Source organism: Pterocles gutturalis, unplaced genomic scaffold, assembly GCF_000699245.1.
Source record: "Pterocles gutturalis isolate BGI_N339 unplaced genomic scaffold, ASM69924v1 scaffold5846, whole genome shotgun sequence".
Classification (NCBI taxonomy): domain Eukaryota; kingdom Metazoa; phylum Chordata; class Aves; order Pterocliformes; family Pteroclidae; genus Pterocles; species Pterocles gutturalis.
The window spans coordinates 61,383-87,860 of NW_010102834.1; the positions used below are offsets into that span (position 1 = coordinate 61,383).

The following is a 26,478-nucleotide window of genomic DNA, read 5'->3' on the forward strand; positions in this document are numbered from 1 at the left end:
GCCTCCATAGGACACTGCCTGGGAGATCTTCTCCCTGAAGCTCCCAGGGAGTGCCACAGCTCCCCTTACTCCTCTCCCACTCCGAGATGGGGCCCGTTGCCCTGGTGTGTGGGGCTGGGAGGGCTGGGAGCCGAGAGGAGGACTGTGGGGATACCATGGGTGATGCTTCTCGGCCGCTGCCCTTGCCACCCACAGCACTGCTGCAAAGCCTCTGACACCTGTCTGGAGTAAATACAAACATTTGATTCCCAGCGCTGCATTGGTGAGCTTGCCAGGTATTTTGGCCTTATCTCTTTGAGCTGTGCTGCGGGAGCAGCTCTCGGCAGGGAGGATGCATTCCCATTTTGAGGGGGTTTCCAGGCATGCATGGTTGAGGCAGGAGAGGCTCAGGATGCTCACCCCTGTCCTCTTAATTGTGTCTTTAGGTGACAAGGTTCATTAAGAATCAAGATGAGTCACAGTATTAAATTAACATTTTGCCTCTCTCTGAGTGATCTCCAAACAGATGCCTGCCTCCAACAAATAAGGCAGCGGGGGTATGTCTCTTGGAGGAACAATTTGCAGTATTAGCAAATCAAACTCTCAGTGGGCCACTCTTGATGGGAATTAACCGCACCTACTGGGAGCAAAGCACTCTCGGTGCCTGGCGTGGCGGAATAGAGTTTGACTTCTCGTAGAGGCGTGGCGGGCATGATTGATGGGTGGGGAGACCCTCTGCCAAAGGTTAAAATCCATCAGCAGCTTTGGAGCCATGCGGGGAGGGTTTCTAAGAGCAAAGTACAGAAAGTGAGACTCGTGGTGTTCACGTTCCTGACCTTCCATCATTGTCCGCGACTGCTGTTAAATTATCCCGAGCAGGGATGTTTCGCCAGCAGTGCAGGGTGAGGGCGAAGTGCAGGAGCCAGAGGCAGAGTTTCAGTTCACTGTTGGGAGTGGTGGAGAAGGGGATGGGGTCTCGGACCCGTGTACAGGGCCACCATCTAGGGGCATCTTCCTCTGGTCAGATGAGCTGTGTGAGAGAACTTGCCATCCCCAAAAAACCCCAAATTGCTCAGCTTTTATAAGAATGAGTTGTGACTTGTCTTTTATAGATGAGCTCTGTGGATTTTTATTCAGCAGCATGAGCAGTTTATGGGGAGGGTGGGAAGGACACTGATCGTCCTTGTGCTGCTCGCTGGTTTTGGTGATTGTGCATTGTTTCTGGTGCCGAACCACCAACCCTATAATTATTTTCCTTTTTTCAGTAGCTCAGTCCTTAACCCTTTGCATCATATGTAGAGTCTCTGCTGCAGCGTTTTAGTTCATTTTATTTGCTTTTCTGCTGGACATGGTACCTATCTGGTCTGTCCCTTTGTCCCTGCCCCTTCAGAGGGAACTTTCAGAGTGTCGTCTTCACCTGGAGCATAAATTGGTTTCACATTGTCCTGTTAGTGTACCACAAAGTCCCTAGACTGGGGGAAAAAAATCCCAAATTTTCCTTCCTCCACCATCTCCACCCAGCGCGATGGATGCACTTGTGTAAAATTGCCTCCCATTCATTGCCCAAACCCGTCTGCATCTCCAAACCATCCCAGCCAGGCTTGCCATCTGGATGAGCTTGACCTAGATAGAAACTGGTGTGCTTGAGCCAGCTTAAAGGGTAGCCTTAGTTTTGCTGGGTGAATGGGACTGCCCCAGTATGTTCCCTGGAAGTCATAGTCCTGCTTGCTCAGCCCTGCACTAAAGCTGTGTTTTCTTGGGTTAGTTTGCCCGGGCACAGGGAGGCTGGGGTGTTCTTGGGGCTGTGGTGCTCCCTGTGCAAGGGCTGTAGGTTTCTCACCTCCTCTAGCCTACAAAGCCCTTCTTGCTACAGCCTTATTTCTCAGCAGAAATGGGAAAAGATCACTCAATCCCTCACCTACAGATCCATATGCTAATGGATGTCATGGTGAGTGGATTTTAGCTTTCAGCTGCCCTCTCCAGTTCCTTACCTCATGGCTCCATCAGGCCAGGCTCAGGTTTCCAGGCTGAAGGCGTGACAGCTGCCGGCATCTCACCTCTAGCTCTCCTCCACCCCAACAAGCAATTAAACAGCACGGCAGCCTCTGTCCTCTGGCAGGGATCAGTACTCCTCAGCCTTGGCACCAGTGGGAATTTTGACCCGAAGGGGCTCAGGTGTACCAAGCTGAAGCCAGCCCTACTTGTGGTCTTCATGGAGATGGCCCTGTTTGGACCCCACAGCAGTTGCTCAGAGCCTCTCCATCAGGGTTAAGGTGCCCTGGGAGCAAGTGCAAGAGTTACAGCAGCTAGACAAGAGTTTTGTGGTGAGCCCTTCGCCGCCGGCACGCAGCCCACTGCTCTCAGGCCCTTAGGATGGATGCTCAGCTGCTGACGGTCCGTTTTGCCAGGCTTCTGGTGGCAGGGGAGCTTGTGGCACAGCAAAGGAGGAGGGAAGGGAGCTGCCAGCCTTCCCCATGCTCTCCATCCACAGGTTTGGCTGTAGCCCTGTTCCCTCTGCATCACCTTGGTTGTTGCTGCTGTGCAGTCCGGCTCTGCACAGCTGGGGCGATTGGGCTGGGATGAGATGTACTCCTACTTCAGGAGGTCCTAACCCATTTCGATGCTTAAGCAAGATCCCCCCTTCCTCACATTATTTCGGCAGAACAGCTGTGCACGGGATGAGCCTCCCGAGTGCCGTGGCGCGGGCAGCTGTGTCCCCTCCCTGGCAGCTTCTCCGGGGTCTGAAGTCTCTGGCTTTACTCAGCGCTGTCATCCCCTGGGGTTTCACACCTCCTCACTTTGACTTCAGTTTATTTTTTTTTTCTTTAATGTTGCTTTTAGAAGCTTGCTACAAGGATGCTTTTTAAAAAAATCATTAGATTGGAAAAAAAGGATTCTCATTCAGGCCCTGTGCTGGGCAGAGGTGGGGAAGGGACTGGCATAGATGCACTATGTGACCACAGAATTATCCTTCAAAGCAAGTAGATGGCTCAGTCTTAATAAATGCCTCAAGAAATTCACGGAGGGCTTTGAGGTTTCAGTTTGCTTTGTGTTTTCTCCAGGGGCTGTGCAGGAAGGAGAGAGGGGGCTGCTCTGGGCTGAGGAACTGGACAGCTGAAAGCAGGTTTATCCACTGACAGCACATGTTTCTTGGTCTGTTTCAACAAAAGCCATCCTATCTTAGCAAAAGTCGTCTCATAGCAAAAGTATGTCAGGCAGGGGCTTGAACTGTCCCCCCAGTCCGGCATGCGTCGCTCCTGTGGGGTCTCTGGGATGCTGACTTGGGGCAGCAGTGCAGGAAGAGGAGCAAGCATCTTCATCACCACACAGGTTATTCAAGTGCCCTGGGACCAGCCATGGAGTGTTCACGTGGGAGCACCCCAAAGATGGTGCCCATTCTGGGTCATTCACAGGGAGCTGGAGCTGTGGTTCTGGCCCGTAGATGAATTGTGACTTTCCTGGCACCACAGTGATGCCGGGACGGCGTGGCAGCTGGCGTGCTAGGAGGATGCAGCGTGAGGGCTGGCGGTGCTTTGGCTGTGGGGAGGCTGAGCACATCTCTCCTCTCTTCACCTCTGGCTTCCAGCACATCACCCTGCCTGTCTCTGACATTTTCCCATTTTCCTTGTCCCACCCATGGGTAGAAGCATCGAAGCACCAAGAAAGCCCAGCTTTCACACCCCGGCAGATGGTGCAAGTTATTAGCTGGGCGTCTGTCTGACGGGAGCCTCAGACCTTTCTTGAGCTCCTCTGCAGTAATGGATCATGCACAAATAATTCACAGCTCCCAAAAATGCTCTGGCTTCAACCTTGCAGTGATGTGATAAGCAGGGGGGTTGATGCAGCGTGGGGAGCAAACTCAGCATCGTGGGACTGTTCGGTCCCTGCGTTCCTCAGGGAATAGCTGTGTGCAGGGAGATACCAGGAGCAAGTGACTGTCACACCATCTCACATTCCTGATGGCTCCAGCGTCAACCTACTTTCTGAGTTGCCTGCGAGCTCCTTTTGTTCTCTGCTTCATAGGCATCCAGCTCAACTTTATTAGAAAACCCATGTTTCTGAAGAGTGCGTCTCTTTAAGTTGGAGGGATGAGTCACAGTAAAGTTTGAGCTCTACCTGCAAACACGTTGTCTCCGGCTGTGAAGCACAAGCTTCAAGGAATGGGCAAGAGCTCAACACCCCCTTGTGAAGATAACAGAAAGAACAAACTGTTACGTACAGAGCTAAAAATGATTGCAAAGCTTTGAGTCCTCCTCCCAGTTGTAGCAGAAGGATGCTCTAAGCGCTGATGGCCGAATCTATGTCTGGCACGGCTCTGGCTTGATGATGCATTAAAGCTTTTGTGACTTTTTGAAGCTCAGTTTAGATAAACGCAGAGCAGTGTGGCTGCTTTTCTGGAGTTGATGTGATTTCTAACTTGGATGAGAGTGGCGTGGGGCAAACCCAGAAGCTGGTGTTCCCAAAAGGGACAGCGCCTTTTTCAGTAGAATTTTAACAGGGAAACTTAAGAAAGGGAGAAAGACACAAAATAGCTGAGATTGGCCCAGCAGCTGACAAAGCATCTCTCTGTAAGTTGTGTCTTGAAAGCAGGATTCATCTGGAAAATAACAACATGGTATAAATAACAGCCAGGAGCCCGTTTGCAGGGAGCCGTGCTCAGGCTAGGCAGGATATGGGCTCCGACTGGGGCATCCCAGAAGCATCCCTGCCGATGGCCTGGCTTCCTGGGCACGAAGCACTGGAGGGAGCCCAGAGACCTCCAGCTCACTGCAGAGTCCAGTGTGCATCTTTACTCAGCCTCCTCTCCCTGGTCTCCTTTGGCTGAGTGTTTTCCCCTGCCAGGCACTGATGGAGATATCTGCCCAGATGAGGCTGCTGGCCACCTGGGGTGATGGTGATCTGTTACAACACAGTTTCTTCTGCCAACATACAAGTTTTTATTCATTCTTTTGTTTTTACAACAGCAGCCAAGGGAAGCACTTTGTCACTGCCTGAGACCAAAGAGCACGAAGGGAGAGAGGCTGAAGAGTTTGAGCTATGATGAAATGCTCGCTGTATCGATCTTGGCTCAGGATTTGTTTCCCTTCTTGCATTAACTCCCCATCGATTGCTGTGATGACCTTAGAGCTTATGGTTTTGTTGGCCTTCTCCCTTAGCTGACAGCACCCCTATGCCTGCACCCCACTCCCCTCCCAGCCTTGCCAAACTGCTGGTGGGCCAGGTTGTACAAGGTGCTCTGGGGGAAGTGGAGTTTTGCTTTTGCCTCTTCTTCCATCAGAGGTGTGTTGCTCTGCGTTAGTTGCTGTGGTTAGCATAGAGGTTAGTGCTATTTGGCACTAACTTGTTATTGCCTGAGGGTCAGGTCATTGTTTTAGTGCAGTATCCCAATAAACTAGGTCTAAGGGTCCTGGCAGGAGTTTAAGAAGGGGCTTGCATTTGTCCCAGAGATGCTGCATTTCCCCATGTCAGAGACCCCCACAAGGCTGGGTCATTGCTGCACCAAAGGAGTCAGGTGTACAGGAGGGACCAGGTCAGCTCCTGCTCGTCGGAGTGGCTCGTTGGGGCAATGGTGCTCATGGAAAGCCCTTTTGCCCTGTTAGGTTTTCCACCAGAGACCTGTTCAGATGACACAGAGGGAAACTCTTCCCACCTTTGCAAGGGACAACGTGAGGTTGTTGGCTGCTGCTCTGGGTGTGTGATGTGAAAGTCAGCTTTGTCCTTGCTCTCTCTTAACTCCAGCTTTCACGGTGTAATAATTTAATGACACTTTTGCAGAAAAGTACCTTCTTTGGGGTCATGGTGGGGGCTTTGGCTCCCTTCACCTGTGTGAACCTGTGGCCAAAGCCTTGGAAGCTGGGGAGCGGCACCAGGGTGAGCGTGGGGACTGCGACAGTGCTGATTGTGGTGTCCCAGCTCTCCGACCATGAGGTGCCTTTGTGTCCGGCTGCTGATGCTGCACTGGGCTCCTTGACTTTGTTTGGTTTTGCAAGTTTATTGTACTTTCTACTTATTTAATTATTTATGAGCTTGGATGCTTTAAATGGGAAGAGAAATGGCGACTCTCCAGGTTTCCTTTCCCAGTGCTGTTAGATGCTTTCTGTGCTTGTGATTCACTTCTAATCCGCCCAAAGACAATTTTCTGTAAAACATTGACATCTAGTGGCTTTTCTGCTGAAGGAAACGACAGGGAACAAAAGATTGGCTGGGGGGTGGCCAGTCATGATGCCACCCGGGAAAGTAAATGAATGCCCCTTCTTAACCTTATGCAGCACCAAGGACATGGTGCTCACACCCAGGGGACTTGGGTCTCCTGGGCATGTGCTCCTTTGTGTCCTTGTCCTGGAGGAATGGCCTTCCCTGGACAGACAATTTGCTTATTGAGCCACTTGAATTCCATTTGCTTAAGCAGATCGCTGGTATCCTGACAGCGTGTACCTCTGTCATCATCACTGAGGTCATGGTCATACTAAAGGAGGTGTGAGGAGCTCAGTGTGTATGGCGTCAGGCTGCTGACAGTGGACAACGTGGTGTTTGGCGGTGGATGTTAATGTGCAACCCAGAGTGATCTCTTAATGCTGCTGTACGTAAGGTTGAGCTTGCAGCTTCTCCAGCTCGCAGCCTGACGGGGTTCCCTGTGGCAGTGTGACCCCCATGCGTGCCCCCATCCTGTTGCTCCAAACCAAAGCCAGCACCTCCCTTGGAAACGTTTTCTCTTACAAAAAATACGGTAATGCATCCTTTAATTTCTGGTTATTCACTTATCTCTTCTCTCTCGTCATTGCAGTCCTGTGTCAGGTGAAGGCAGGAGGATAAAACGGGATTTGCATGGGTTTTTCCCAGGTCCTCATTTCAGTGCAAGTGGGTTGGGGCTTCTGGGCACAGCTCATTTATCTGGCCTGTGAAAGGAAAAGTCTTGTAGGAAATGTCTTCCTCATAGGTGTAACACTGCACTGGGGCTCGTGCGGTGGAGACCCACGGCTGCTCACCACGAAAGCTAGTATGAGGAGCTTTTTGCAGACTATGTAAACTTGTCAGTCCAGCTCTGTTGTACAAGGAAAATAAAGTCAGAGCTACCTGTACCCTCCCTGGGTTGAGGCTTTCCCCCTGGGAGATATTTGATTATTCTCCCAGGATCTGGGGAGCGCATCAGTTGAGGTACCCGGCGGGAGCTTGCTGCCATGTGGGCAACTACACAGAGGGAAATTCGGGGTTCCCTTCCACCTCTGAGAGGCAAAACTCGTTAAACACAGACGGATGTGTGCAGGTAGATATAACCCTTCCTGCTCCCCCGGGGAGTTTTCAGCCATCCTTCACCCTGCAGAGGTGAGCACGTGGAGGAGCACTCTGCAGCAGGGCTCCTGAAAGCCTCTTAAGTGCATCTCTAAGTTTTTATTGATTTTGAGCATTAATGCGCTGTTGTGCTGGAGACACATGGGACTAAACACTCTGCCTTCCTCTCCCCTTGGCAGGAATTTCTACTATATCACCATTCTGCGTGACCCTGTCTCCCGATACCTGAGCGAATGGCGCCACGTCCAGCGAGGAGCAACATGGAAGGCGTCCCTGCACGTCTGCGACGGCCGGTCCCCGACCACCGAGGAGCTGCCCAGCTGCTACACGGGGGACGACTGGTCAGGCTGTTCCCTGCAGGAGTTCATGGATTGCCCCTACAACCTCGCCAACAACCGCCAGGTCCGCATGCTGTCCGACCTCAGCCTGGTGGGATGCTACAACCTGTCGGTCATGCCCGAGGAGCAGAGAAATAAGGTTCTGCTGGACAGTGCCAAGGAGAACCTGAAGCGGATGGCCTTCTTTGGCCTGACTGAATTTCAGCGGAAGACTCAATATCTCTTTGAGAAGACTTTCAACATGAACTTCATCTCGCCGTTCACGCAGTACAATAGCACAAGGGCCTCCAGCGTGGAGATAGACCAGCAGACTCAGCAGCGCATCGAGGCCCTCAATTTTTTAGACATGGAATTGTACGATTATGCAAAAGACCTGTTTTTGCAGCGGTACCAGTACATGCGGCAGAAGGAGCACCAGGAAGCGCGGCGGAAACGCCAGGAGCAGCGCAAGATCCTGAGGGCGAAGCAAGCGCGCCTGAGAGAGCAGGGCGAGAACAGCTCCAGCACTGACTACATTGGGAACGTGGAGCGGTGGCGGCGGTAGTGGGGGGGACCCGCCGGACACCGAAAGCAAAGCAGAACTCAACCCAACCCGCAAATCAGAGACAACGGAGCAGTCCAAACAAATTACGCTTCTCAAGGGTTTGAAGCAAAAAGAGGTTAAAATGTTGCCTTTGCAGTTGCCTTTGCAGTAAATGTTGTACTGTACGTGGAACACTTAATCTTAGCGTGTAATTAAATTGTCCCTTTTAGGTTCGTTGGATTATTTATGAAATACAGGAGCCAAGTAGGCTCATTGGAAATGGTTGCTTGGACGTTTATTTAAAAGAAAAGGAAAAAAATAATCCTTAAATTAGTTATGAGTACAAAATGGGATGCTGGAAAATGTTTATGATGCTCAGCTGAAATCCATCTGGGAAGCAAACTCCTTTCCTAATAATGAGCATTTAGCATACTCTCACAATGCAGTATATAAGCAAAACCTTTTCCCTTTGATTTTATCTTAATTTTATTTTAATAATGTGTTTTCAAGGGCACCAACTGCTTATGATATTTACCAAGTTAATGAATGGACGATGAAGGGAACAATAAAGGTCTAGGAAAAATATTGACTAGTTTTATGTATAATATTGGCTTTTAAAAGGAATAGAAGTAAATTTCTCTAGTTATATAAATATTTAAAATTTTAAACTTTTTCTACCTACTGCTGTTTAGAGTTTTAAGCTTGGTCTATCTCATATTAACAAAAAAAAAAAAAAAGTGACATACATACTTTTCTGAACTCAATGCCAACTCAATTAAAGACACTGTTTCCAGAATTTTTCAGGGCAGTATGATTTTAACCATTCTGGAAAACATACAGCACATCTTCATGTTTCATAAAATGTTTTCCAAATTATAATCTTGTGGCAGTGTCTAATTTTAAGTCTTTCTTACCCATTAGAATACAAAATGCTGAATTTATCATTCCTTAATAATTGGTGGTATAAACTAGATGAAATTATGTTGCGGATATTTGTGTAGTGTCTTTAAAAAGTCATAAAACTCTCTAATCCCAGCAATATTGCAAAGAGAATTGCTCAATGGAAGAAGTAGATTTACACTTGAATTAGGATTTACTTCCAGTAAATCTTTGCTACACCAGATAAGAACAAGGCTTTTTTTTTCTACACTCTTGAGCCCTTTTTAGCGATGAGAGATGAGCGGTGACTGAAAATGACAGAAACCGATTTTACCATAGCCATAGTTATAAGAGGATGAGAAGGCTGCATGGTGCACGGGGATGCAGCTGCCCACTCCCAGCCCGGCTCTGCTGGGGCACAGGGTGCGGATCTGGAGCTGGACTGGGCTCACCCGCAGCCCTTCAGCCTCACCACCACCGATGAGGGGAGGAGACGGGGCAGGAGGTTCGAGGGGCTCCTACAAATCTCTATGCAAAAAATAAAAAACCTCTGCGAGGCTTGGGCTATACATTCAGCAAGTTCAGAAATTGTGTACGTAGCCTGCAACGCTCCTGGGCTTGGCGCTAAATGGCGATCTCGGTGCGGGTGCGCGGTGATGGAGGCACCCGCAAAGGGCGCTCCTCATCCCGACGTACGCGATGCTCACAAGGCTCACTTGCACTATTGCCTTTCGCCTGTAATATTCTACACACCAAGAGAGCAGGGGGTCACAAAACGAGGCAGAAGGCTTTAAAAACATCTTACAGCTCCACGCCTAAGTTACGTGAAAGTTGTTTTACATCTGATGTTGTACTGCAACCCGGGGGCAGCAGTCCTGCCGGGGGCAAGCGGAGAGCAAAGCAGCAGCAAACCAATACCCTGCGTTAGCAGCTTGGAAAAGAGAATAACTTCATGTACAGCAAATTTTTTTTTTTTTTTTAATGAGAACTGCAGTTGCCAATATGACGTCTCAGTTGTATTTTGGTTTTTACGGGGGGGGAAATAATTCGCTCTTAAAACTGAAAGGCACTGCTGTAAACAGGACTCAACGGTGGGTGAGCTGGAGGCCTGTTGCAGAAGGTGCGTTTTGTTTTTATGCTGTGGTGTGCATGGTTTACAGAGACTAGTTGCATTTTCTTTGTGTATACTGTTTATTGTATATAGGGGATGTACGAATATAAGGATACCATTTTGTCATAACCATATCAAATTCTACTGATTTCCACTGTAGATGCTGTCTTATTGTGTAGATTTACGGGCCAATCCACTGACTTTGATTGTGTAATTTAACAATAGAACTGATAAATAAAATTTAACTACAGTCTTCTGATTTTCATGTGATTATTTCTTTATCTGATGACGTGTTGGGAATTGTGCTCTTTGGAATGCAAGGCAATTTCGACACGAATGAAATAGCAGTTGACAGGCAAGTATATGAGTTTAAAACCATGGCTTTTCTGAAGTGCATTTAAACTACAGCTGTCAAGAGCAAAGCCACTTTGGACTTTCTCTGTTTCAGGAGATACTGCAGAGGTTTTGGCTGCTTTTCTGAGCAGTCCTCAGAAGAACAAGCTGTGGTTTCTGGTGAATTTAAAGTTGATTGTCAATGGTCTGCAACATTATTAAGGGATTGTTCCTCTGTATGTGTGTACGCATATGATTTTTTTTTTTTTTCCCTTTACATGATCCCCTCCATTTTTGCTCCAGCTAGCTCTGGAGGATGCTGCCTAGCCGCTGACTTTGAGTGCATCCTGCTGTATCCCTTCCTGGGACATTTTAAAGCGCAAAAAAAGATAAACCAGCTTTTCATGCAAAAGCAGGTGAGAATGAATTGAACATAATGCCCCAGATCAACTAGAAAAATGCTTTTTTACAGTTTGGGTGGAGGCGTTTTCTTCTTTGTGGCTATAAAAGGTCAGCAGGACTTGCAGCGGGGCAGTACACCTGAAGGTCTCTGTGGGACCCCTTGCCTTGACCTCATCGAATTCCCCTGGAGGATGGAGGTGCCCTTCCTCATGCAAGGACCTGCGGGCACGCCTTAACCTCTGCAACTCTTTTGAGTTGTGGGGAGCCAGGAATGGAGGAATCTGGCAGTGAATCTGGATTTGGCTGATGTGGCTTTATGTACAGGGGCAAGGACCTGCAGGCACACCTTACCTCTGCAAGACTCTTTTGAGTTGTGGGGAGCCAGGAATGGAGGAATCTGGCAGTGAATCTGGATTTGGCTGATGTGGCTTTATGTACAGGGGCACTGAAAAAACTGCTGGTGGAGCTGCTAATGGGGTAGAAACCGTGCGAGATACTTCCCCTGCAACTGAAGAAGCACCCAGCAGCAAAGTCTTGCATAAAGGCAATTGGGTTTGCCATTTGAGAGGAGTACTTTGACAGTCAATAAACCGTTTTTACTGCAGGAGAGGAAGAATGGAGAAAGGGACAAGGGTTCGGACAAACTTAACTTCAGAAGCTGAGGAGCTACAGCTGTGAATCAAGTAGCACTCAAACCCTCCAGCATGTTTTGAAAAGCCTGGATGCATGTTAAGAAAATTCTTCTGAGACCACACCTCTGAGTTTCTGCCAAATAGGGGTGTCAGCACCGCTGGTGCTGCCAGCATCAGCCTGGGGCAGGTGGTGTGCAGCCGCAGACTGCTTTGGAGGTGGAGATGGGAAGCACAAATATGTAATGTTAACAGGAATGAGTTGGTTCATTTTGCCCTCCAAAAGACTGAAAAGTTGATAGCTGTGAAACCTGCACGGCCTTGCAAAGTGCTGTGTTTGGGGCTAATCTTTTGGGACTAAAACTTACCTGAAGGGTACCAGGCACGTAAGGGTTGGAAGTGAACTGCTCAGCTTTTTGTCAGTGAACTTTGCAACCTCTTTATATAACACATAATATACTTGAGTATGCTGTAATACATGTTTGCATCCAATTATGTGATTTTTTAGTAAAAAGGAACTAATGGGCTTGCAGTTTCATGTAATTTTTAAAATTATCACGTTATCCAAAATGATCAGAGCCATGAATAAGACCTGACAAATACCAGCGCAATTGAGGTTTCAGCTCATAAAATCACTGAGGAAAGGAGAAGAAAAGATGATACACCTCCTCTCAAATTTCAGCCAGAAATATCAGATAATTGAGGAAACCTGTGAAACTAGTGCAAGCCTTCAGCTGCAGACCTGGAGTGCCAGGCTGGCTCACGCTCTCGTGGAGGCACAGAGAGCAGCTCCGGGTGGAGAGGTCATGTTCACTGAGACGTCTTCTGCAGAAGTATTTTCCAAGCAAGTGATAGATTCAAATAACTCGCTTACTAAAAATGTCCCTGTCCCTAAAGCATTTTGGTGTAGCTGGGGCAGGTTTGGTCATTGCTGGCCCCCGGTGGCAGCATGTGGGAGGAGAAAGAGCAGAGGACCCTTCCCACCGCATGCGGAAATGGGGATTTGGGATCTCCTGCCTCCAAGGTGGATGGAGCAATGACAAACCAAGTTGTGATCCCAACGAAGGTGGGATCTGTGCTCTGGAGGGAGCCAGCACTGGCTGTCCTTCCACCCTGCTGCCAGCCGTGGCTCCTGCGTGGCGGGGAGGAACAAAACCTTCCTGAGCAAAGAGCACAACTTCTGAACTATGAAATTCAATTCTGGATTTCCTAAAGCAATCTCCCTGTTCCAGCAGCCTCATCAGGGAAGAGTGTAATTTCATTTAATCCATTTCTGGAGTTCAGCGTCAACTGCATTGCCATCATGCTAATATCCCTGCTCTGCTATCTCTAGTGACGGAGTGATGAGTTTAGACCTGAAATCGAATTTGGCTCTGAGCTTCAAGAGGATCTATCAGCCAAATTACCCGTGGTCTCTCCCCAGAAGCTTTGTCATGCAGTTTAGCTCTGCAAGGATGCATTAGGCCAGGCAGGTGAGGTTATATCGCTTTTTGTTTTGGGAGCAATGAAATGCTGAAACAATATATATGCAAAGCAATCAAAATATTTATAGCGAGGGCTGAGTGTTCATTTTCAGGACAATATGACTGCCGCCTTTTGGTATTCTTAGCTTTTTGAATTTTTATCTTCCTTCATATGACTGCAAATAAGATTTTCACTTGCAAGGATGTTCACAAGCAGTTGTTGACATAAACCTCTATATAAACTATAGAGGTTTGTGTCAAATATATGTATTTTCTGGTGGGCATTTGTGGACAGAGAGCTGCAAACAAATCCTGGCACAACATTCACTTGAGCCCTTGTTCTAATGAGGTCTCGGCTCTGCAGCATAAATTTGGTGGCCAGTGGCACAACACTCGTTTTGCCGGTCAGTGGTAAGTTTCTGGTAAATGAAGTTTGGGAATGATGAGAGCTATAGTAAAAAGGGATGAGTTCAAGGGATATTTAAGCCAAATGAAAGGTGAGGTTTCAGAACAGTTCTCTGTTTTGACATTCTCAGCTCACATTTCTATTATTGTTCCTCTCTGAAATTCCATTCTTCTTTTAAGTGATATCTTTACTAAAAGCAATCTGTAACAAGTTCAAATGATCCATGAGCTGAATTTAACCTCTGATTTCAGGTCAAAAGGTTTAGCCTGACCAGAGATGGAATTGTTGTGACCTTTCCCTTTCAATAAGCCATAAAACATAAGCTGGGTTTTTTTGGGTGGGCTGCAGCTGGGCGTGAGCCCAGGAGCAGAGTTTCCCAGGGGGTCTCCCCTCCTGTCCCTGCAGCAGGAGCTGCTGCTCCGCAGTTGCAAGGGGACGTGGAGCCTCGAGGGGTCTCTCTCCCCCTTTGTAATCGACGCCTGGCTCTCAGTATAACATCAACAGCTCTGCAATGTTATTAATGCTAGGTGAAGTATGGAAAGTATTATTTCACGCAATATAAGCAGGTGGATAGGGGGGTTATGCCGTGCAGGAGGTGTGTGCTCCATAGGGGGAAACTGGGAATTTCCCCTCTGGGCATGGCAAGCTGGGAAGAGTATTAATAGACATCATTACATTAGAATAATTGCTGTGGAATCAGCAAGTGCGTACATAATCTTTAATGCCTGGGAAGTCTCACACAGTTTCAAAATAATTAAAAGTGGGATTAATCTAGATTCCAGACAACGCCTGCCTAATTACTAATGAATAAAGCTGTCTGAATGGTTGCAGCACCCTCAGCAGCATCAGCTGCTCCTGCACTTTGAAGTCAATCCCTTATTAACACATGACAGGGGAGGGGTCCATCTCCGCAGGCTGCGCTGTCTAGAGGTCGGGGCTGGATCCTGCCCAGGTGAGAGCCCTCCCGGCTGTGGTACCCACTGGGGATGTTCTGGGGAGGTGCTGCTGCGGGGCTGGGGGCATGGAGTGTCTCAAGCGTGGGGCTCTGCGACCAGCCTGTCCCTTCTGGAGCATCTGCAGTTGTGCAGAGGTCCTCTGCGTGTGGCTGGTGCGCTGGCTCCAAGATGGCCCCATGGCAGGGATTTCAAGTAACAGGGTGTAGAAAGTGGTTACATGGCTGGGTGAGAAACCTCAGATGGGCAGGGGTCCCCAGTGTCTCTGAGCAGCAGGAGATACATGAAAAAGTACCTGTTAGGAAGACGATCTGTCCCTACGCTTTGAGCAATACTGTTTTGCAGACCTGACTTTCATATGTCACCTTTTGATTCCTTTCAAAAACAAATCAGCCACACTGTGAAGAGTCTGGAGCCCTGTGAAGTCCCTACATCCTAAATAGACATCCCCTTCACTGAGCACTGCACAAACCCAAAATCAATGTAGCTGTTGCTGTTGCAGCATTATGCCGATGCTGACCGTGGCAGCAGGAGTTTGCTGCAGCTTCTCTGCTCCTGCAGGCGGCAGCAGCCTGTGCGATTGCTGTAACGCACAGCCGTGCACCAGCCCCTGCAGTCACTGTAACGCACAGCCATGCACCAGCCTGTACAATTGCTGTAATGCACAGCCATGCACCAGCCCCTGCAATCGCTGTAACACACAGCCATGCACCAGCCCGTACAATTGCTGTAATGCACAGCCATGCACCAGCCCACACCACTGAGTCACATCCCGGCCAGTGGCAGGGCGAAACCCCACTGAGGCATGACGCTCTCAGGAGCGATGCAGCCACGCTGGCTGCAGCTGGTGGTTGCCCACATCTCACAGCCTGGGCCAGGCAGGGACCTCTGCTCGCCTTGAGCAGCTTCATGGTTTATGATGCTGTAAATATCCAAAAAAACCAAAATCTTCCCTACAGGGAAAGTGCTGTGATGCATATCCTAGCAGAGCCCCAGTGATCCTGGGGACCTGCTGGTGCAACTGGGGCATGCTGGCTGCATGGCAGGCCAGCTGTGTGGCAGGGTTGGAGCACCCATGGCACTGGTAGGTGGAAGCCACCATGTGCTGGTCCTCCCCACATGCCACTACCTGGTGCCCAGTGTGCCCCATGGTTGTGCACCCTAGAGCTGTTTGCAGAGACCAGCCACAGACTCACAGTCGTTAACGGGGATTTTTGCATCCTCTGGAGAACTACCACACCTGAAACAACTCCTGCTGCCGTTGAAAGCCAATGTTAGAAACTCCCCTTTCCTCTGTTCCCAGTACTGTGGGTATGGTGATGCTGGGGAAAACCTGCACTGCTGCTGCTTCTGGGAATGCATTTGCTGCTGCCATTGCTACACTGGTTATCATCCTTAGAGGTTTTTTACGGGCATGTTTTTATTTTGATTCTGTAGAAAAATACATCATCCACCCCCAGACCAAGATGGGCTAATTGCTCGGGTGGACAGATGACTGCAGTGAGCAGGTCCCTCCAGCTCCAGAGCGGCTCTGAGGCCTCCGTCTCCCTTTGGCTAACCCACCGTCTCCCGTTTCCAAATGGCAGCTCCTTTGGTTTCCAGATACCTACTGATGAAAGAGAGATAACTGGCAAACAAATTTCTCTGATCTCTCTTTGCAAGTGGCTCTTTCCCCACCTGGAAAGGTTGGTGGTAGGTGTTGGAAAAGGGTGTTTTACATCAGGTCAAAACTGTTCACATTGACGATTTGCAAGGAGTGCTGTCCTCCCTGCGACGGGCACCGCAGGTACCGCTCACCCGGCAAAATCCCCCAGTGTCCCCGGAGTGAAGGAGCACGTTGGGCTCTGGCAAATATGCAGCTCCTGAGGCGCTGGGGCTAGTGAAACTTGAGTTTTTTAGAAGAGGAGGTATTTGTTACTGTCAGTTTGGGAGCTGCGGTTGGAGGTGTGCAGCTCAGGCTGATGGCACCGGGGCTCGCTGGGGTGTACCCAGGCCAGCAGAAGCAGTGGCCCTGTGTCACGTCCATCCCGCCTCTGCCAAGTTCAGGGCTGCCTTTTGCCGTCAAAGAGCTGGCCTCACCGCTGGTATGGGGCTGCAGCCACGCCAGCTTGGGCAGCCAAAACGTAGGGTGCTCCTGGGGTGTGGGCTCGCCTGGCGGAGGGGATGGGGGTGCAGGGGGTCTGGAGCTGGGGTGAAAACCTGCCTGTCCTCTCTGGGAAGCACAGGGTGGAGATGGGGAAGCTGGGAGGCTGCGCAAGCCAGTATCTCAGCCCTGATTAAGGAACATAAAGCTGAATTTGATGCTGTGCAAAATTAATGGGTCTGCGTTGTTTATTTATATATATAAAAGTTACAGATGCTTCCTGGGAGTAATGAATTGTGGATAAAAAGCAGCAATATGCTGAATTTTTAAAATATAGAAAAATGTATTCTTACAGGACAAATGTATGAGAATAATGGGGAGGGAATCGCAGAACTGTTTCTCTCAGGTCCTATGCTCCAGAGTCTGAATTTGCACGTGCAAGACTCACACCAGTGCAGGTGGCCCAGGCAGTGGCAGGTACCATCAGGTGTCCCTATGGCCACGCGGTGCCCGCTCTGTCCTTGGCAGGCATCTAAGCCGAGAGGTGACATTCCTCCTTATTGCCAAGAGGAATAGTGCAGAGTTCCTCCCATGGCCAAGGAGCTCAGGATGTGACCATCACCCTGGAAGACACCAGGGGTTGGTGAGCCAGGAGCATGCTGGTTTCCCCCATAGAGGGGCATGCACGGGAGCAGGGACCCCCATCTGCTGGAGCAGAGCAGGAGCACTGGGACTGCTCAGGGCGGGCGAGTGGGGGCACTGAGAAAGACCGTGCCTGTGGCGAGTCCTTGTCACAGCACTGTGCCCCTCTGCCCTGCCGTGCTTTGGGCAGCACCGTGGTGTGTCGGCTCCCTCCCTGCTGGGTTGCTCACAGGTCCCTCCAAGGCTCAGCCCAGCGCCGTGCCAGATCCTGCCCAGGGAGGCCACATGCACCAGGCTCTGCCAAAATACTGCTGTCTGCTAGGGTCAACTGGGCATGCTGAGGAGGCAGTGCCATTGCCAAAGCTGGCAGAGGGGACAAGGTTTGCAACAGCAGCTTTCCCAAGCAGCCGCAGATTTCACAGCAGCAAGAAGACGGCTGCTTCCTTCCGCCGTGTCCTCAAGCTCGGTCGTGGAGAGAACACAAATTAAAATTAATGACGGTCTGCTTTCCTCCCGTGCCCTTTAGAGCACATTGCGCACTGCAGCTACCTGGCCGGCTGTGCCAATGGCGGGCTGGTTCTATGGGGACGCCATGGTGCTGCTGATGCACACAGCTTCCTCTCACCACCAGGTCACACTATTGCAATGCTGCTTTTTTTTTTTTTACCTTTTTTTTTTTTTTCATTTTTTTCCCCCTTTTTATGGCCTTGCTGAGAAAATGCTGCATCGGCATCAGCACATGCAAAAGGATGCCTGCAGAATTTTAACTCCCTCCCAGGGCTTTTCGGGATGTCGCTGCCCGTCTGGAGGGAGTCATGCTGGCTCTTTGTCAAACATCACATTGATTTTAAAATTACTTTGATGGCTCTTTAAGGCAGTGCACTTTTTGTGGCTCTCTGCATTTGTCAGAGCTGATGTCTCTCCTTTCTCTGTGGCAGGGCAGAGGGGCAGCATTATCTAGTTCGGCTGCATTGATTTTCTGTGAGCAGCGGGTCAGATTTTGGATGGGGAGAGGGAGATCAGAATGCAAGCATCTGACTCTCAAATTTCACCCAGGGTGCTGAGCTCTTGAGCAGGATGGGGTTCTCTGAACACACTCAGACAGCAGAGTTTTTCCTCCCAAGCCTCCTGGGCAGCAGACGAGACATCACTGCCTGGGCTAGAGATTTGTACGGTGCAGACCATGAGCTGTGATGAAAAGGATTGGAGCCCACATGGTCCTGCCTGCTAGTTCTTTGCTAAATCTAGCAGCCCACGCCCTAAATCTTAACCCAACAAACCCATTTGACCTGGCTGCTTTTCTCTCTCTTCTGTATAAAAGTGGAAAACAAACCAGAGACTGCAGAGGCAACACGAGAAATTAAGATGTAAAGGTGACTCATTCTGTCACCTTCTGCAGGCTGCAGAACAGCCTTTCCTTGAGGATAAATACAATCTCAGTATCTGTACACTCAGCTGTTAATACTGTAAACGAAGTACAATGTTTTTCAGATTATTGAATCACTGCTATCAGTAGAACAAGCAGCTCAAGCAGGCTGCCAAGGCAGGAGATGAAAGAAATCATTAATTTTTATGTTACTGGTTCAGGCACAAATTTCTGAGCGGGGGTGATTAACTGCTGGAACAAGCCACCAAGGGGAGTGTGGGATTCTCCAGTTCCTGCTGTCTCCAGACAAAGGCTGGATGCCATTCTACAAGGGATAATTTTGCCAGACAAAGTTGTTGGACTCAGTGCAACTGGCTGAACCATGGCAGGAGCCCACCACGTGCAGGGGGCCAGTGAAGATGATCTGATCATCGCAGCCACCCTTAACAGTTGTGACATGCTCTTAGAAAAGGTCTTGCTGTTAATGGTAAGTTCTGAATATTCATGGGTCAGTTCATTCTGACCCTTTAAAGAAATATCTTTCATCTAGCACCAGCCGCTGGGCTAGCAATGCTGTCCCATGTCCCCCGGGGATGCTGCAATAGCCACCAGCCTCCATGCCCTGCAGTGCTCAGCGGGATGCTGTGTGTGGGGTGCTCTATGCGTGCCATGTAGCAGACCTCCAGCAGGGAAATGCAGGTGTAGAGAGGTGCAGTGCCTTGCTTTGGGGGTCAGAAAGGCCCTGAGGTAGGAGGGAAGCTGCTCTGAGGGTGACAGTGTGGCAAAACTGCCTTTTGTCAGAGTCAATTGCAAAAATGAGCTCTCTCGCACTACTGCCAGTCAATCATTTTATATAACGCTTACGTGCAGCAGGTCACAGCAGAGCACAGTGGTCCTGATTGCCCTTCATCCCCATCTCTGACCCTGGCAGTGCTCACCTTCCTTGCAGACCTCACACGGGGCCTTGGATGCACCCCCTGTACTTGCAGGTGGCTCTGTAGCTCTGATCCTGGGAAATAGCTGTGATTAATTCTCAAGGCTGTTAATTAAGCAGGATGCACCTTGGATTTGCTCAGACAAACTATTGGGGTATGACTTGTTCATTTTGCTTTTGCTCATGGTCAACCTGGCTCCTCAAGGGAGGGCTCAGCATCCAAGGGAGCAAACAAGATGCAGCACGGATGAGAGGGGACACATCTAACATGTCTCAGGGGTGACTTGCTTGGTGAGACCTCCAAGGATGCCCCCTGCCATAGGCTGTTGCGTGAGGAAGAGTTTGCTGCTAATCGTAGGGTTGAATATTCCATGCTCCTTCCATGTGCTAAGCAGCAGAGATACCTGGGCATCTCATCCCATCCCAGCTGGCTCTCTGCCTGCGGCCACCGCTGGTACCTCTCCTCTCAGGGGCAGTCTCCCCCCTCCTCAGCCACATGAGCTCCAGAGTGGAGGTCTGAACTCGGAGGTGCTAAGCATTGGACGTGGTCCTTCAGCTGTTCATGGGCAGCAGGCAGTGCAGAGGGTGAGCTGTCACTGGTGCATTATTGACCTGAAGCCATAACGGACCCGCTCTTTCCAGTGCAGTCATGCTTTTGGCCTTAAAATAAATTCAGATATCAAAAAAGAATAAAACCCACCAAGCTACAGGAGGAAAAATAAACATTTTTGAAAGGATTTATATGTGCTGGCCAAGTTCTGCTTGGTATTCACTACTGGAAGAAAGTAGGGACCTTAATGTTTACATCCGTACCAATTTAGGCTTTAATTTAGGCAATATAATGCAACCTATCTTTCTCTGGATTTTAATAGCTTTTCTATTATTTTGCTCCACAGTTACTTGGAAATGTGAGCTCCTTTACTACGTGACTACTTAGACCAATAAAAGCGCTATTTACTTAACATATTAGTTTGCAGGCAGCCTTCTACGAGTCTGTTTGTGGAGGCTGCCTGCCGTCCATGGCTGTGGGTATGAATATGCATAATTAATAAATGCTATTTGCTGGACATATATTCCTCAGTGTCTCAGCTCTCCTTGACCGAGAAATTCTGTCTCTCTCAGATCTAATGAAAGGTTTAGTCTTTCTAATTTATTTTCTTAGATTAGACTCAGAAAATAACCTTATTATTCTAATAGGTAGACTAGTCCCTGAGGAAGATATGAATAAATGAAAAAGTGATAGGTGAAAAATAGGCCAGAGCTGCTATTACAGAAGAGTCTTTCTGACCTTTTAATTTTTGGTTCAAAACTATGGGAAATCAGACTCTGAGCATGCAGAATGCAGCCAGCTGATCGTGCCACCCCAATAGCTGGTTTTCTGTGCAAAATTATAGAATTTGTACTAGAGCAAACATTTTCTCTGGAAATACATTTTAAGTGCCTGTTGTATTAAATCTATTTTAGATTGCGTCAAGTCTGTAAAATTGGATGTGTTAAATCACATTTTGGACTGTACACACTAGAGGGAGCTACGGAAAAACCAATCCCCAGGCTGCTGCCAGACTCCGGTCCTTCCCCCCAAAGCCCCTGCTCCTGCCCTTTCCCCTAGAAAAAAATTATGTCTTTGAGGAGAAAATCCTGAAAATAGCTATTTGGGGATGTTGGAGGAGCAGTTTGGTTGAAAGTAAAGTGTATCACTTGAATATGCCAATGTTTGTCAAAGTTTTAGATGGGAAAAAAGCTTTTAATTCAGTCACATCAAAACGTTGCGTTTGAAGAATGTCCCTGGTTAGGCGATATTGGTCCTTTTGGATGTTTACCTTGTATTCCTCCTCCACACCGAAACATTGTCTGTACAGCCAGGAAATGCTTCTACACAGTGTACCGCTCTCAGAACAAATTACCACTGGTAAAGGTATCTGGGACACAATTAAAATGTTTCAGGGAACTGGAAATTATTTTTGCAGCCTTGTTTCACCCCACCAGTGATTCTGAAATTCCAGTTTTTTCTCCTGCTTCCAGCATCTTAGATTTCCAGCGCAGAAGCAGGAGTAGACCACCACGGTCCCCATGTGCCCACAAATTTGCCTCATCTCTTAAAATCCCCTACGCTCCCAATATCTGCAGCTTTCCACGGAGGGGATTCTTTGGGGCTGGGCCTTTCTTCTGCCCCCATTTTCCTCAGCTGAATGATGCTTGTTTATAAAGGCAGACTTCTGATGACAGAAATGCAGATAATCTTTTTTCCACTCCTCTGGGAGCTGGTATCAGGAACTGGTGATATTAACCCCCGTGCACCGGTGGAGCCTTGAGGAGGTGAGCGTCCTGCGGGGCCAGCACGTGCCACACAGCTGCTCCGAGGGCTGGATTTTCATGGTGATGACTTGCTCCGATGGCTTTATGGAAAAGAGTGGGGCTGTTACTGGAACAAGGCTGGTATCAGTGCAGAGGTATGAGAATTTAGCCCATGCTGTTATTAACGGTCATTACAGTGCTGCATATGTGAGGCCTGGACGATAACAGGCGCAGGCTGTTTGCTTTGCTGTGCTCCAGTACAACAGCAGCTTTGTTGCAGCTTTGATGAGCTGTCTATGCTGCAGCTCGGGTAAGGGCTGCTTATCTGTCTGTAAGGAAACATCGTCTCTGTCAAGGCAGAAATATTTCCCTCTGAACAACTAGAAAAGAAGAGCTGAGCAGTGGTCTTGTCAAGTGCTGTTCCACTGATAAAACAGAAAATAGGACAAAAGTTTTCTCCCATCAAACAGGGTTATCCTCAGCAAAGAGCAGACATCTCCTATTTATTTATTTTCGCTTGCTCCTGTGCTTTTTCTGTGCCCCCAGCTGTGTAAAGTTTCAAAGGGGCTCTGGGTTTGAAACGGCAGCTCCCCAAAAGACCTGTCACTGGGGATAAAGAAATCCAGAAACAGGCTGGAAGGCAGAAGCAGACACCAGCTAACTAGTCAGGAAGGCTTTCCAGGATTTCAGCTGAGCAGTGGTGGATGCACGGCTTGGCGGGTGGGATACGCACACCGTCGCAGTTGGAGGACCATGGGTTTGACCCGTGGTGGTGTGAGGAGTGGCAATCCTTCCCAGCCTCTCCCACTCCCCCGCAGTGATTAGTGCACCTTTTGTAAATCATGGAAAAAAATTATATTAGCTGAGTAATGCTTAAACAAAGCATCTGTGTGTTTCGGTACGGTGGGGAGTATGCAGGCTGTACTTGCCCAGCCTAGCCCAAGATCAAATTTAGAGCAGCCTTTAGCTTCTGATGAAGCCTGACTTGTGCTTCTGCCTGGAGTGGAGACAGTGGAGGGGGCAATGGAGACCCATTTGGGAAAGGGAAAATACCCCCTTAGCAGCAGCCACATCCTGAGAGTGACCCAGGGAGGTTTATTTAAATCGGAGATGGAGACGTTATTCCAACATGGTCTGAAATGCACACCAGACACGGTATCTCTTGGTGCTGTGATCTGCAGGGAAAGGTCTCCGGGGAGATGGAGCTGGTTGTGTTCAGAGGTGGTGCCGTGATTCAGAGGGACACACCGGAGACAGTGTATGTTAGGGTTCCCCTGCATGCTGGGCGCTCTTGGGAAACAATTTTTCTCTTTCTCAGATGCATCTCAGACTCTCTGAAGGCACAGCTGAGCACTGTGTGTTGTTGCCCACTACTGTACCTAGTTTAGTTAGAAAAAAGGCAGCAAGGCTGGCAAAAGCCGCTCTTTGCAATATGAGGCAGCAACTGAAAGTAGAAACTCTGCTTTTTATGGCTCTCGTAGCAAGGCTTCCTGTTTAGCCGAGGAGTAGCAGCTGTTCTCCCAGTTTACAACACACAAACAGACTGCATTGTTTTCTGCTTTGCCTTTTTTATTACAGCAGATATTGGATGGGTAGCTAGTGAAAAAAAGCAAGGAAAGACCAGCCCAGCTGGTTGGCTTTCAGATACTCAGGAACTGTGAGAGCTCAGCACACACTCTTCTAGACAAACACCGCCCAGGTGCCCTCATGGACGAAGCTGCTCTCTCTGGGTGTGTGGGAAGGGGGTCTCTTCTTTGGGGCAGAGCGTGCAGGCAGGTGGGTTACTGAGCTGGCAGACCCAGGGGAGCCCCTCGTGTGAATGGGACATGTGTGAGTGCTGGGAGATGCCCCACAAGCCGGGCAAGAACCAGCCTGCGAGGTTGGCTCTGCACGGCTGGCAGGAGCACTGCAATCAAAAGGGACTTTTTTCCCTCAAGTCGTCAAACATGACTGCATTAATGTGAGGGAGCAGACAGCTGAGTAGGCAGAGGCCATTTTAACAACATGGTAACGCCTATTTTTTTTTTTTTTTTTTTTTAAACCAAGATCACACCTGCAAATGGCTGAACCGATTTCTGCCGCTTGGGCTCCTCTATGTCAGGTGCTCAGGAGGCAATTGCTTCCTCGGCTGATCCTTCTGCAACAAGCACTGGATTTTCTGAGAGCTTCCTCCAGCTCTTCTACCCTCCCGGCTGCTCTCATGGTGTAGCAAAAGCAAAGGGGCTTCTGCTAAGGCTCGCCAGGCAGGCCACTCTGCGGGGCTGTCCTCTGCCACCGGGGACTTGAACGCCTGTGAATGGGCAGTGGATTATTAGCCCTCGCTGGAGGCAGAGGCTGTGCCAACGCCCTGGCTCCTTCAGCACATCGCTCTGGCAATTACAGCTCGACTCAGCCTTGCAGCGCTGCTGCTCTTCCCATCGGAGCCTCTCCTGGGAGCCAGAGGTTTCGGCAGGCACTTCTCCGGTAGTAAGGCAGTGTTGCTGGGGAGTGGGGTTCATTTACCACAACTGTCTCACATGTGCCCAAATTGGCGGCAGGCTCTGGCCATCGAGGGAGAGGAGTGAGTGCCAGCAGCCAGTGACGCGCTCCCTCGGTATTTGCTAGGCTTGGGTGGGGTTCCTCAGAAATGCCAGTTCACTTCCAGAGAAACATAAATCACTACATTTATACAAGCTTCAGTTCTGCAGATCCCTGTTTAACAGCCAGGATGGGGCTTACAGTTAATTAAGAAAAAAAAAAAAAAAAAAAAAAAGAAGAGGGCATGTGAAAGCAAAACCCAAATGGCTTTAATAATTATCCCAAGAGCAAAAACTTTCACTCTTCCTTTGGATGATGACAAACACCAGGGAGCAGCAACCCCCGGAAACTTGGGCCCCTCCTGCCTCCCCTCCCTTTGAAGCTCGGTTTCCTTCCCCTTGGCAGTGCAGGGACGTGACTGGGGACAGCGTGTTCATCATGTGCTTGGCACTCTTGCTCTCTGCGGGGCTGTCCCTGACTGCTTCTACAGCCGCCTGTGTCCTCCCCTCCAGCCTCCGTGGCTGCTTAGGAGGGGGGTGAATAGGTTGTCTGCATCTGTTTGCAGGCCACGGGGAAGGAGTGAGCCCTCCTTCCCTCTTGCCTGGCTCTGCACATCTTTGCATGGGTGACTTGAGTGGGCCAGGCGACAGGAACATTCTTTTGCTGGAGAAAGGGACCAAGTGTTGTCCTGTGGGTATCCCACCACATTAGTCACCAAAGAAAAACTCCCAAACCCTCTTGTTTAAAACATCTAGACCTCCCTTATCTGTTCCCACAAACTAAGAGCATCTTCTCCTGCCCTCTTGTTGCTGATCCCAATCAGCTCGTTTAAAAGCCTGAACACTCAATGGTTGGGGTCTTGTTTGCTGCATGTACCTGATGCTTGCAACCATCCACAGCCCGTTGCCTCCCCTGTGAGTCCTTGCTCCCCTCCGATGTTTCTACCTTTGAAGTTATGTTCCTTCTTTTGCAAGGCCAAAGAACAAAGCTGTCCTCCCCACGCACTCAGGTGCTCCTTTTTCTCCTAATTGAGCTCTGCAGTGCAGAGTTATTAATAAAAAATCACAACATCATGTACAGCCTGCACCATCACATCTGTCAATGTCACCACCACGCGAAATTGTGTGTTTTTTCCACCTTTTAGTGTCTCTTTGCTGCAGCGGTTGTTTAAAATGGGGAGGAAAGCTGAGAAATCCCTCCCCACCTGGCAGAAGTGAGCAATGATTTCAGTTTGGGGTGTGGCACCTTGCAATCGTCATTCATGGTTATTAAAAACTGTTATTCAACAATGCTCAGCTGCTAAAAATAAAAGATTTCTAATACTCTTCCAGGATTTATCTTATTGAAGGTGTCAAACTGATTGTGGGGTGTCGTCCTTTTGTGTAAAATGTCGTTAACTAAGCCATGCTTACCTCTTTGTAACATGTGTAGGGTTAATATTCAGCTGTGACCATTAAAAGCAACTTCTGCTTGAGTGGGCTTAGGTGTCGTAGACTTATTTTCAGCATTTGCCACTGTTAATACAGCCCATAGAGGAGTTCAGGAGGGTGCTGTGGGGGTGAGTAATGTGCAGAGAGACAGCAGACCTGGAGCCCCTCTGCCTGGCACATTGAGGAATTCAGGACAAAACCTTCTGAAGAAAACTTGCAGCAAGAAAATGCAAAACAACAGCAGGTGAGAGACTGGGGCAGGACTTTATGGGAGGGGCGAGGGTGGATCTTCTTCTCCACACACTTTCCATGTTTCCATGGGGGCTTCTCAAAGGGATGTGTGAACGGGTGTGAAGGTGACAGTGACCCAGAGAATGACTGCAGCTTTCATTAGCCCTCTTGGCCCGAACACTTCTGAAATAGTCTCTTTCTGTATGGGTATACACTGCCACTGGGCTGCAGCTCTGCAACGTTTTTTCTGCTCCACACATGGATTTGTTCATGTTATGCATCTGTGGGCAGCCTGTGCGCACATTAGCAGGGCTTTGCAGAGGGCGAGCAGGGCCATTGCCATGGCTGGCCCCTGAGGAGACAGCAGGGACAGGGGACAGTTGGTGGCAGCCTGTGTTCGGGGAGCATGGGAGCCCGGCTGTCAGCACGGGCAATGCAGTGGGTGCCCTTCTGTGCTGAGCCACCGCTCATGAAAATGGGACCCAAATGGGTTTGTTGGGAGCAAGCCAAAGCTGGAATTAGAGCGTGACTGTTGTGTCTGTGGGGAGGGTAACGGCAGTCCCGTACCAACTCACTGGTAGGCAAATAGCTGCCAGGAGGGTTTATGTGAGTGGTCATTTACTTCCCAGCTGAAGAGCTGCACAGTGAGTGCAGTGGAAGGCAAACCCGCTCTG

At 49.2% G+C, this 26,478-nt stretch overlaps 1 protein-coding gene across 1 annotated transcript; it reads left to right on the top strand.

Moving 5' to 3' along the window:
• Window positions 1-7,393: 7,393 nt before the first annotated feature.
• On the top strand, window positions 7,394-9,156 carry LOC104471186 (heparan-sulfate 6-O-sulfotransferase 2). The gene has a single exon (XM_010086435.1). It carries the CDS (start codon window positions 7,411-7,413, stop codon window positions 8,149-8,151), a length of 741 nt encoding a protein of 246 aa, XP_010084737.1. The 5' UTR covers window positions 7,394-7,410; the 3' UTR covers window positions 8,152-9,156.
• The last annotated feature ends 17,322 nt before the right edge of the window (window positions 9,157-26,478 follow it).